This window comes from Leopardus geoffroyi, chromosome B1 (genome assembly GCF_018350155.1).
Source record: "Leopardus geoffroyi isolate Oge1 chromosome B1, O.geoffroyi_Oge1_pat1.0, whole genome shotgun sequence".
Lineage (NCBI taxonomy): Eukaryota > Metazoa > Chordata > Mammalia > Carnivora > Felidae > Leopardus > Leopardus geoffroyi.
In genome coordinates, this window is record NC_059327.1 from 71,636,660 (window position 1) to 71,650,200 (window position 13,541).

The 13,541-nt window shown below is 38.7% G+C and overlaps 1 protein-coding gene across 1 annotated transcript in view; it reads left to right on the forward strand.

Annotated features, from left to right (window-relative positions):
- The first annotated feature begins 726 nt into the window (after positions 1–726).
- The window catches only part of ASIC5 (acid sensing ion channel subunit family member 5), a 29,956-nt gene continuing 17,141 nt past the window's right edge, over positions 727–13,541 (forward strand). The window contains 6 exon segments of the mRNA XM_045474926.1: positions 727–766; positions 3,750–3,815; positions 3,818–4,055; positions 10,109–10,280; positions 10,282–10,350; positions 11,791–11,916. Of these exon segments, the coding sequence (XP_045330882.1) occupies positions 727–766; positions 3,750–3,815; positions 3,818–4,055; positions 10,109–10,280; positions 10,282–10,350; positions 11,791–11,916 (711 nt within the window).

Below are 13,541 nucleotides of genomic sequence, written 5' to 3' on the forward strand. Positions count from 1 at the left end.
ACTAAGAAAGTCTCTTCAGCCAGGAAAAGGCCTCTCTACCCCCCAAATTTCATTTCAACCACGTTTTGATTCAAAGTGGTAGAAAGAGAGAGGTAGAAACGAAAGCTAAAGAGATTCTCTTCCAGGTACACCGCCCAAGTGTCAACGAGGCTGGTCAGGGGTGATTCTAAAACCAAAGATATCTGTAGGGATTGTCTCTTTCATTCAGAGAAAAAGATTTCCCAATTATGTATTTTGTTTCCCTCTCTGATGGCCTCTCGTCAGTCCATAAATACTCATAGCTGGTTCTGCCAGCATTTTGGGTTTGCAGATTATGTGTTTTATGAGGTAAAACATAGCAACACAAACATTTATACTGCCCCCCACATTTTACAACCTCAATTGGTGCATTTTATTTTTTTTTAATTTTTTTTTTTAATTTTTTTTTTTCAACGTTTATTTATTTTTGGGACAGAGAGAGACAGAGCATGAACGGGGGAGGGGCAGAGAGAGAGGGAGACACAGAATCGGAAACAGGCTCCAGGCTCTGAGCCATCAGCCCAGAGCCCGACGCGGGGCTCGAACTCACGGACCGCGAGATCGTGACCTGGCTGAAGTCGGACGCTTAACCGACTGCGCCACCCAGGCGCCCCTCAATTGGTGCATTTTATATAAAGGCCACAAAATGAACACGGTTATGAATGAGAATTGGATATACCTCAAGGACGCCACAGGCTGAAATTGAGAATGAGGCAGATTGAGAAACCAAAAGCCTATGCTGAGAAAGGTAAGGAGTGAACTCCTCTAGTTACCATTTTCATTCCCACAGGCTAGAAATTAGCCAAGGGAAAGGGAGATTCTGTTTTGCATTTGGGAAATTTGATTTCCGATATGACTTGGGTATAAGTAATGGAGTTTCTGTTATGTAGGAATGAAGTAATTTCTATGAAGGAGTCAAACAAAAATAGTTGTGAAATATCACTGTATTCTAGGATCTATTTTTTGGTTTTATCTTGTTTGGGTTTTTGTTGTTGTTGTTTCTATGTATCATGCGCCTCTAAGTGTTTTGTTTTGTTTTGTTTTGTTTTGTTTTGTTTTGTTTTGTTTTGTTTTTAAGTACAGTAAAACTTGTTTGATGTTCCTTAAAATGCTTCTCTAAAGATCAGTATTCAATGCAAGGGCCACTTGCCGTAGTTCTGTAGGGTTTACTTCAGTCAGGAAAGTAAGACGTTTGCTTTGTCTTTCAGGCTGGTGTGTCATTTATTAAACCAATTTTAACCTTCCTCATAGGAATATTTCACCTTGTTTCTTCACTATTCATGAGCAATAATAATTATTTCCAAAACTCTTTTAAAGTCTTCGCAAATGACTAAGAATATTCCAGCAAAACCACAGTAATTGTCAAGGAATGGGTCTATATTAAACAAGTTGACAGATACACCTGAAAACTTTGATTTTTCAGGGTATGCTTGCAACTGGCAATACTTTGTTTGGCCAGTTACTAATTGCTAGATCACTTTTCCCTTTCTCACAGCTTTGGGCCCTGGAGTAGGAAGGGTGCCAGATGCCCAGAGACTGAGTTGTCCTTCAGTAAGAGTTCATTCTTTGTGTTTGTAAACTGATGGCTAAGGAATACACACAAAAGAGCATTGTTAATTTATTTTGCTAGGAAATAAAAATAACAATAGCTTTTTTTTTTTTTTTTTTTTTTTTAGAGACAGATGCAGAGAGAGAGATCACAAGTGGGAAGAGGTGCAGATGGAGAAAGAGAAAGAATTTTTTTTGTTTAATGTTTATTTGTGACAGAGACAGAGACAGAGACAGAGAGAACGAGTGGGGGAGGAGCAGAGAGGGAGGGAAACACAGAATCCGAAGCAGGCTCCAGGCTCTGAGCTGTCAGCACACAGCCCAAGGTGGGGCTTGAACCCACGAACTGTGAGCTCATGACCTGAGCCAAAGTTGGACGCTGAACCAACTGAGCCACCCAGGTGCCCCACAATAGTTTTTCTTGTATTTCTAATTTTGCCCTGGGACTGGGCCAATTACTTTATATATACATTGCCTAACTCAATATTAAAAGCAACGATACGTGGGGCAATTATAAAATTTTTGTCTAAAGTTAGGCTACTCAGATTAATACATAATTTCCTGCTTAGTGTCTAGTCTGCAAAATAATCATAATATAATTTGTAATTGTGCCCTAAGACTTTACAAATGAAATGGAGTCCCTTAGAAAATGTTTATAAGTGCCTTTTATATATCATGATGTAAGCTCAGCTAATTGATTGGGACCTATGATGTATTAAGTAATGATTTAATGATAAGCCACACTTGAAACCTTTTAGAAACAAATGCTGACCAGTTGAAACAAACGATACTTCTTGAATTGAAGCAAAAAATATAAGTCAATTCACTTAATTATAAGCATTTGTGAGGCCATTAAGAACTCATTTCTTGGGGCGCCTGGGTGGCGCAGTCGGTTAAGCGTCCGACTTCAGCCAGGTCACGATCTCGCGGTCCGTGAGTTCGAGCCCCGCGTCAGACTCTGGGCTGATGGCTCAGAGCCTGGAGCCTGTTTCCGATTCTGTGTCTCCCTCTCTCTCTGCCCCTCCCCCGTTCATGCTCTGTCTCTCTCTGTCCCAAAAATAAAATAAATGCTGAAAAAAAAAAAAAAAAAAAAGAACTCATTTCTTAACTGAGAATTTTAGACAATGTTTAAAAATCGCCGAATATTTCGCCATTTGCCACATCACTACTAAATTAGCAGAATAATAAAAATAGGTAATACTAATTGAGTACTTTTCATGCATGGTTCAGGTGATGTGCCAATTTATCCCCAGGTATTGTCTTATTTAATACAACAAACTCATGAGGCAAATACTATTCTCCCATCTGATGGAAGAGGAACCGCTTACTAGAAAGATTAAGAAACTTGGCACAGTTTCTGAACAGTAGCACAGGTTATAAGAGGCCAGGCCTGACCAGGCGAATGCTATTTCCATGTCAAAGGCCATCTCATCCTCTGAGCTGTATTTCAGACTTCCTTCAGCGAAGAAATTCTGAATGTCTTCTACAGAAAAATAAAAACAAATTTTTTTTGTTTCCAACATAAGATTCAGAATATGTTATATATTGCCAGGAAAAATTTAGGGCCACATTCACCAGCCCTTATCAATCAATATAAATAAACATGAGTTGATTTATTACTGACAGTATTGAAAAAACTCACTTTCTGAAGAGGTTGAAAATAGATTGCTTAACTGATAACACGATTTTAAACATTCTGATTAGATTAACCAACTGAAGTAAAATAGTTGTGTTTCGACGCCTGTGATGCTGCAGAGGTTACGTTCAGCCACACACGCGTTACTGTAGGACTATGATTAATTGAAGATCAATTAAAAGTCAAAGATTAAAGATTGCTTTTTAACCACACTTATAACTCTCAGAAGAATCAGCCTGATTTTTCTCAAGACATCTAAGAGACTTTGTGTTTCATGGGGGGGGGGGGGGAGGAGGGGGAATTGTATTTCAAAACTGAGAGCTAATTCTTTTAAAGATTATGAGTTGTAAGCATCCCGTTCAATTCGACCCATGGAATCAACACGTCTACTTAGTTTCTAAAGAAACCATGTAACTCAAGATGGATTTTGAAAAAGGTGAAAAGGGTAACCTGTTCCAACTTTTCTTTGGGTTGTGTTTCTCACAGATTGCATTAAGGTTTTCTAACTCATTACTTGTGTTTGTTTCATTATTTTGCTCAACTTAAGGACTCTTGGAAAAGATAAAGCTATGCCTCTCAAAGAAACCGCTGCCATCTGCCAATGACCGGAAGAAGCCGACCATGACTTTGCCATCCCCACTTCTTTCCACGGAGTACACAACCTTGTTCGCAGCCAGAGCAAAATTCGCAAGCTGATCTGGTTGGTGGTGGTCCCGGGCTCAGTGTCACTCGTGGTGTGGCAGGTCTACAGTTGCTTGGTCAGCTACTTCACATGGTCCACCACGATGTCCATCGAGGTTCAGTATGTGGAAAAGATCGAGTTCCCGGCTGTGACGTTTTGTCATTTAAACAGGTAACAATTACTCTTTTAGTAGTGATAGGTTTCTATCACTTTGCTAGGGAAACCTTGCTTGTATAACGTAAGTTGGGTTTTACTATGTGATATTTAATGTATATAAAACCTTTGAAGTTCTTAAATTATACCTAAAAACCCAAATTTAGGAAGGCAAAGGAGCTTATTTGATTTCTTCTTTAATTTTTCTTTCTTTCCTTTCTTCTTTCTTTCCACAATTATTTACTAGGCATCACACCAAATCCTGTGGTTAGATAAAAGTCTGGATCCTTGCACTTAAAAAGTTTGTTGATTAGGAAGAAAAAGAGAAACATAAACAGTCGCCATGCAGTGTGTATGATAATTGTGCAGTACCATAAAGGTATGTGCAGGGGCTCTGAAAGCACAGGGGACAGGGGACAGTCTCGGTCTGGAGTGTCATGGAAGTCTGAGTATCAAGGATGCCCAGGCAGTTCCTAGATGGAGGTGAAGAAGAACCTGAAGAGGGAGCCACTGTGCGAAAGTAGTATGGAGACAGGAAATGTTCTGATGTGTACATAACGGGACCTTTAAGGTAACCAAGGAAGGGCCAGCGTCATGGATGCGTGACCTGTGCCATCACACGGGGCCCGAAGCTCAGAAGAGCTTTACACACTTGGCTTAATACTCTGCTGTTCTTGAGTCCTTAGCTACAACTCCCTCCAGAAAACTGCAATTCAATGACTGTATCAGGTCTCCTGTAGGAGGGTGGCTGTGCCCCATGACACCTTCCAGAAAAGCCTTGTAATTGCCAATGGATGGCCTGGAAGACCACATGCTGGATTTACCCTAGAGATGGGGAGGGCGATTTCCTTAAGATCCCCCACTGATCCACTACTTGATCGTGGACAAGTCACTTAATCTTAGCTTCAACTTCTGTATGTGTAAAATGATATGGCATTGTCTACCCATTTCCTGTTGCATCAGATGAGGTGACACATACACCATTTTGTCTCATTCCTGGGGTTTTCCTTGGACAGGTGTTCAATATATATCAGATATTATAGCACACTTGTGTGACTGTTAGATATGTGTCAAGGTGTGCATCAAGGTCCCAAAGAGTAAAAGCAAATCAACCCCATCCCCCAGAGATTGTTAATACTATTGCCTCGTACTATGCTAAATGGTCTGTGTTCTAACATAAGCAAAGGCTGATTGAAGATACCTGTTCTTAAAATAAAGTGTATAGGGGCGCCTGGGTGGCGCAGTCGGTTAAGCGTCCGACTTCAGCCAGGTCACGATCTCGCGGTCCGGGAGTTCGAGCCCCGCGTCGGGCTCTGGGCTGATGGCTCAGAGCCTGGAGCCTGTTTCCGATTCTGTGTCTCCCTCTCTCTCTGCCCCTCCCCCGTTCATGCTCTGTCTCTCTCTCTCTGTCCCAAAAATAAATAAAACGTTGAAAAAAAAATTTTTTTTAAAAATAAAGTGTATATACTATTTTGACAATGGCAGTGTGAGGAATTTCACAGATCCTCTCTTCAGAGAAATAACCATAACTGGTAAAAAATTATTTTTTTTTAAAAGGTAACCATTGAGAGGTAAATCTCCAAAATATAAACAACTCCCCCCCCCCAAAAAAAAAAAACCCACAAAACTTAATAACCCAGTTAAAAAATGTACTAAGTATTTGAGTAGACGTTTCTTCAAGGAAGACATACGAATGGAGAATAGTTATATGGAAAAAAAAAAATGGTCAACATCATTAACCATCAGAGAAATGCAAATAAACACAATTAGATACACCTCACACCTGTCAGGATGTCTATTATCAAAAAACGAAAACAAACAAAAAAACAAAGACAGCTAGTGTTGGTGAGGATGTGAACAGATTGGAATCTTTGTGCACTGTTGGTGGGAATGCATAAGGGAACATTGGCTAGGAAAACAGTGTAGAGGCTTCTCAAAAAATTAAAAATAGATTTACCATATTTACCATTCTCTTCTAAGTATGTATCCAAAAGAATTTAAAACAGATCTCAAAGAGATACTGACACTCCCATACTGATTGCAACAGTATTCATAATACCTAAGATCTGAAACAAACTACATGCCCATTGATAGAAAAATGGATAAAGAAAATGTGATATGTGCATACACTGAAATATTATCCAGCCTTAAAAAAGAAGGAGATTCTGCAATATGAATCCTTATAATATAAACCTTGAGGACACTATGCTAAACGAAATAAGCCGGTCGCAGAAAGGCAAGTACTACATGAATCCACTTAATACGATGTCTCTCAAATAGTCCAATTCATTGAATCAAAGAGTGGAATGGTGGTTGCTAAGGACTGAGGGGACAGGAAGTGGAATTGGGGAGGTAGCAATCAATATGCACAAAACTTCAGGGGCCCCTGGGTGGCTCAGTAGGTTAAGCGTCCGACATCAGCTCAGGTCATGATCTCACAGTCCGTGAGTTGGAGTCCTGCATTGGGCTCTGTGCTGACAGCTTGGAGCCTGGGTCCTGCTTCAGATTCTGTGTCTCCCTCTCTCTCTGCCCCTCCCATGCTCATGCTCTGTCTCTCTCTGTCTCAAATATAAATAAAAACATTAAAAAATATATGCATAAAGTTTCAGTTATACAAGATAAATAAGTTTTAGAGATCTGCTTGCCACATTGTACCTATAATCAACAATACAATATTGTATACTTGAATTTGTTAAGAGAATAGATCTCATATTAAGAGTTCCTACCACATAAAATTTTTAAAAAATTAGTAGCAAAAAAGAGAAAATCATTGTATCTATTACAATAATTAGAATATAATATGGAGTGCCTGGGTGGCTCAGTTGGTATAGTGACCGACTTTGGCTCAGGTCATGATCTTGCGGTTTGTGAGTTTGAGCCCCGCGTCAGGCTCTGTGTTGACAGCTCGGAGCCTGGAGCCTGCTTCGGATTCTGTGCCTCCCTCTCTTTCTAACCCTCCCTCACTCATGCTTTCTCTCTGCCTCTCAAAAATAAATAAACGCTTAAAAAACAAAGACATGTTAAGGGATTTTAAATGAAAGATGAAAGCATGACTCTTATACAAATATAAAATGAATGGTTCAAAGATTTTATTTTAGTGAGAGATCTGATAAGATATTAAAATTGGCTCCTAGGAGATCCAACCAGCAGACATTCTTCCCCCTTTTTCCTCTCCATAAAACGATCTGGAAAAGACTCATTTCTTGTTAATGCATGGTGTACGGTGTACTTATATCTGTTTTGGTGGGATTCAGTGAAGGGCTGAGTCAGGCATCAACTTGGACATCAGATGAAGCATATACATTTGGGTTACATAACCTGGGGATGTGTAGTGAGAGGGCATTAATCCACACAAGAAGGACAGATTCGTTGACTGGCTATCACTTATTAACTTGTTTAAACAAATCAGTGTATTTTTATTATGTTTTCTTTTGCTAGCCTCTTACCAGTGTATGTTAAATAAAAGAGTAAGTACCCTCAAACTAAGCAAGGTTTCTGAAAGATTAGACACAGGAAGGTTTTAAAATTTGAATTAAAGTTGAAAATAAACTCAGCAAGGCCCTTCGGTTTTATGCTGAACAATATGTCTCACAGTTTTTTTTTTACTTCCTTTGTTCCAAATATTGTTAGACTTTATTCATTAAGTTTAGTTCATCTGCTTAAATCACCCTCATGGTCTCAACTATTATTATGTAATACAAAACATTTTAAAAGATTATTTTAAAACGCCTTCCCTTGTACTCCTTTTATCTATTGTATTCATACCTCCTACACGTGTGGTAATTCCTTCATTTCTCTGCACAGTCCTTTTGAAAAGAATCCGGTGAACATTACATGAAGTAGTAATGATTCTTGACCCAAAATCACAGGGCTTTGGAGCTGATCCCTGGTATGCTGTCATCATTCAGAGAGACAGAAGGCTGAAGGAAGTGGAAGGTCCATCCCTCAGTTAGGGCTAACACCATGACTCTCCCCCAAATCCTCTGCAAACGTAGATGGCTAACTCCTCAAAGATCACTACAAACACTTTTGACCAAGAAAAGCAAGGCTGTTGGCTCTAATACACTTAGTAGAATACCACCATGAGTTAGCTGTGTTTTTAAGAGAAGAGGAAGTCATAGGAGGCTATGTATAGGATTCTAGAACCTGGGCTGGTGGATTTAAGACAGGCCCTGCAACGGTCAAAGCTGGGTAAGTAAGACACTATCTTAGGACCTGGCCATTAAAGCAGTTTCTCATCTCTGAAAGGATGTATATTGGCTTGGGTTTGTTTTCTATTTTCTATGTTTGGTTTTGTGTGTGTTCTACCCTGACCGAGAAAGGGTTTCACGTGGCTTATATGAGAAAGCAAAAGGATATAAAATATAATTGAAAGTGAAGATAAAATATAATATAAAATCTGGGACATAAAGGAAGTCCAAGAGTGTGGTTACATACACACAAACCATGCACCACATAGCTCTGTGTACTTACTTACCAAGGGTGGATACACATTTTATTCTATGCTTTCTCGCAGTAAATTTGAATGGAGCATGTTTGTTCAGTTTCAAGATTTATAATATCCAAAGTATGAAATACCAATCACATTTTGAAAAGAATATAGAGTATACATTTAAACAACCATACATAAGGCAGGGTCGAAGTTGCTCAGCAGAATAAGGGAGTTACAAAATCTTTATTATAGTTAGGGCAAATAGCTAACTTCTGCTTTAGTTGCCAGGAAAGTACTTTGACCATAAATGAGGCATTCATTTATTTAATGCATATTTATCTACCTCTCACTGTATTCTAGGCACTCTTCTAAATTTTTTAGGAAAAATAACTTAATCATCAAAATAGCGGTTTTTTTTTTTTGGTTTTTTTTTTTTTTTCAACGTTTATTTATTTTTGGGACAGAGAGAGACAGAGCATGAACGGGGGAGGGGCAGAGAGAGAAAGGGAGACACAGAATCGGAAACAGGCTCCAGGCTCTGAGCCATCAGCCCAGAGCCTGACGCGGGGCTCGAACTCACGGACCGCGAGATCATGACCTGGCTGAAGTCGGACGCTTAACCGACTACGCCACCCAGGCACCCCCAAAATAGCGTTTTGAGACAGGTGTTTTTTTTTTTTTTTAACATACACCAATTTTACAAGTGAAGAAACTGAGTCACAGTGAGAGGAAGAAATTGGCTAAGTCATCCCATTAAGTGGCTGTAACAATCAGGGCTCAATCAGAGAAAAAGAAGCCCTGTGAGTGACACAGAATAAGGGATTTATTCTGGGGATTAAGTCCACTACACGTAGGGGCTGGTTAAGCAGTCTTTGTAAGTCTCTTGCCTCTGTTTCTGGTGCTGGGCTTGAAGTCAGCAACATCAGCAGTCAGAAAGGAAAATAGATCTGAAGTGAAGGAAACAAACACAGACTAGAAATGCGTGTCTCTCTTTTTCACAAGCCCTGATCTTGGTAGTGTAGGAGACCTACAGGATAAGCCGGCACCTTCTCCAGGTTGTACTTTTTCTTGACCCAAGATCTGAAGAAGCTTAAGGAGGCCAGGGAGCTCCGGGCTGCTGTCCCACACCAACAAGTTGAGTCAGGAGATCTACAACAATGTGTGTACCAGACCAAAGCTCCGACCCTACGATGACCTCAGATTGTAACCAGATAAATCCAAGGAAGAAGATGTTGGAAAATAGTTCCAACATAACCACATGGGCACGGTACAAAGCCACAACGACAGAGCTGGGATTTGAACTCAGGAAATCTAGCCCCTAAGTCTATATTCTTAGTGACCTCGTGTTCCTATTCTCTTCATGTTACATCTCGAAGATCCGTTAGGACATATCCAGATCAATGTCTGAGAAGTATTCTAGGTAAATGAAACTGTATGTGCAAATACAAGGTAAATTGCAGGATGTGACAAAGACTTCTTAGGGATTCAATTTTGCTTGAATGTGTTATGAATGAAGGAGAGCGTAGCAGATATGCCTGAGAAGTTGATAGGGGCCAAATGTTTGGCCCCTAGATAATGTGTCTTCTAGATAATAGAAAGTTTTTGCTCTTCTAAATATTGCCTTTATTTCTACTAATAGGTTCCAAGCAGATGCTGCAGCCAAATTTAGTATTATTTTTCTCTTATGGAATATTGTATCCAACGTCCTCTATCTTCAGGAAATCAGGTCCAATTATACTGGCTTTAAAGATGCTATTGATTTTTTTGCAAGTTATCAAAACTTCAGCATTACAGAGTTTGTAAAAAAAAAAAAATGGTCTTTATCTCAACAATAGCACTTTGTTGGAATGTGACTTTTTTGGAAAGCCATGTGGCCCACAGGTAATGGTTTGATATTTCTTCCAATATCATCAATATAATAAAACTAGAGCACAGTACTGCTTCACACTGAGATAAAGTTGACTTTCGTGGGGAATCAATTGAAATTTTCTCAAAGATTGTGTTTAGTTAGTTGAGCATTATGACATCAGGGGTATGGAATACACACCAGACGTATTTCTTAAGTAGTTTAGATAAGAAAAGGTAGAAAACAGAAATCTTCGATTACCTTTATTGAAGGATAATCTTTACAAAACAAAAACAATTTTCACCCCAGGGGATATTTTAATTTTTCCCATTCTTCACTAACTTATTCCAAGATAGCGTTTTTATTATCGTTAAGGAGCCAACATTTAGTTTTTTTGGCTCGGGGGCTATAGAAAATGAGTAGGCACCAGCATTTGACTGTGAAAATTATGTATATTTCTCTGATCACTCATAACATCCTGTTTTTATCCTTTATAGGATTAATCTACACTTAAGATAAAGTTTCAGATATGCCTGAAAACTATTAGCAAAGGCAATTTGACATCCTGTTTCTTGTATCAGCAATTCTGTAGCATGTGTTGTCAGGTGATTCCAAGTTAATTTCATAAATTCATGATTTTGGGACACAATTCTGTATCCTTTTGGTAGCCTTCTTTAGCACACAGAAAACAGGAAAAAAAAAAAAAATGCCTGACAGACATCTGACAGAGATAAAGCCCTGCTGTACTCTTTTTTTAGAGAAGAAGTTCTTCTCTGTTGCTTGTTATTTACCAACCAACATATTTAAACTTGTCACCAAGAAATTTTATAGTAAACATGTATTAGGTCCTCTCTCTCTGTCTCATGACTCACGTTGGCTTTTTCCCGTGTGAGTTCTCCCTCCCAGAGCCATGATGACTCCTGGCAACTCTAGCCTCTCATTATCATAGATTAATACTCCAATATCCTCTTAATAATTCCATGGAAGACTGATTAGTTCTTCTTGCTTATTTACATATTAAAACGTCCCACCTAGATAATCACATACAAAAAAATAAAAACTATTATTGAGCACAAACCAGAGTCACCACATTATCTATTCTTTCTGATCTTTATGCATTCTCATTTAGACATCTGATTTAAAAAAAAAAAAAAAAGTTTGAGCAATTTAAACTTCAAAAGTGACCAAACTACCCAGCTGATTGTATTTTCTTTGGTTCATTTTCTTTTTTTTTTTTTTAATTTTTTTTAACGTTTATTTATTTTTGACACAGAGAGACAGAGCATGAACAGGGGAGGGGCAGAAAGAGAGGGAGACACAGAATCTGAAACGGGCCCCAAGCTCTGAGCTGTCAGCACAGAGCCTGACGCGGGGCTTGAACTCACGGATCGTGATATCATGACCTGAGCCAAAGTCGGACACTTAACCGACTGAGCCACCCAGGCGCCCCTATTTGGTTCATTTTCATATTGGAGGACTTTGCACATGTCTTCACTGAATATGGAAATTGTTTTACTTTTAATTATGGTGAAAATATCCGAGCAAGGAACAAAGTGAGTGTCTCTGGAAGAGGATTAAGCTTGCTCTTCAATTTCAATCAGGTACTGAATTTTCCTAAACCTAGCCAGGGCTCAAGACAAAAAAGAATGATCAAAAGACTTGATCAAAACATTTTGCCCCGTCATATTGTGCCCACGAATTGTATGTTATTTCCATTTTTGATTATGTAGACTGGAGTCCCATGTATGCAAATATTGATCTCTAATATTAAAAATTCATAATTTAGAGGCTAACCTGGACATTTTTAGCTATACTACTGTCAGTTTTGCGACTCCAGAAACGTTTATGCCGCAAAATAAGGAAACCAGAGGTTTCTAAATCACAATGTGTGTAGTTAATTTAAGATGACTTTATGTATTTTAAGAATATTTTTAGAAAGATTTTTATGTAAAGAAGGCAATATGTTTTGGAAAGAAGCCATGCACACGTATTTAACAAACCATGGAACCTATAGTCTGAAGGATTATTTTAAAAATACTTGCTATGGAAAGAATTTTATATGAATTGATTTTGCCTAAGCCTAGCTTCTGTAAATTGGTAATTGATCCAAGAAGTCTAAGTGTTTAAGCTTGAGAGGCAGATGTCCAGACACCTAAGAAATTCAACAGACGTCAACTTCAAGCGTACCTGGTGTAGCTCCCACCCAAGGTTAATTCTTAAGTTTTATCTTACACAGCTGTTTCTAGTATTACACATTTAGAGATAATCTACTTCATTATAGTGGTTTTATAAATGAGGATTCTGAAATGCTGATAAATTAAGTATCCGAAATCACACAATTAATGGCAAAGTTGAGAAATACATCTAGTTTCCCCAAATCCCATTGAATTATCCTATCTTCCAATCCAAGTGAATGGGGCCATTGGCTACTTTCAAAGAATTTTTCTTAAGGTGTATTTCATAACTTCCTCTTGTATCTCATTCAAGATACTTTTTGCTCAACACAGTACTGCACAGTATAATGCATGTATATATATTTGATCATATACTGTATTTGCTTGTACATATATTTGATTAATATTTCCAGGTGATTTCAGGGGAGCGTGGGTGGTTCAGTCTGTTGGGCGGCTGACTACCGCTCAGGTCATGATCTCGCGGTCTGTGAGTTTGAGCCCTGTGTTGGGCTCTGTGCTGACAGCTCAGAGCCTGGAGCCTGCTTCTGAATTTGTGTCTCCCTCTCTCTCTGCCCCTTTCCTGCTTGCTCTCTGTCTCTCTCTTTCAAAAATAATAAACAATAAAAAAATTTAAAAAAATATTTCTAGGTGATTTCAATACTGGCCATATGGTCAGTTCCAATATTACATTGTGGATTATACAAGTTGGAATTTCCCAAATATTTTTAGGATGCAAGTAGAGTCTGCAGATGCAAGGCAATATTCCATAAGTGAATGGCTCTTAAATACTTGTCCAGACTAGCCAACCGAGTATTTCTTAGAGTCCTAACAGACCCAGGAGAAATAGGGTCCTGAGTTACAAATGGAATATTAAGCACGTTCATTAAATGTAATTACATATACAATCGACCTATTCACAGGAAAAATCATCGGATCCCCAAGTCCATTCTTTCTCCTTATAACCTGAAATTACAACTACAGACAGTCTCTGACTTCACAATGTCTCCACTTGCAATTTTTCAGCTTTACAATGGTGCAAAGTGATACACATT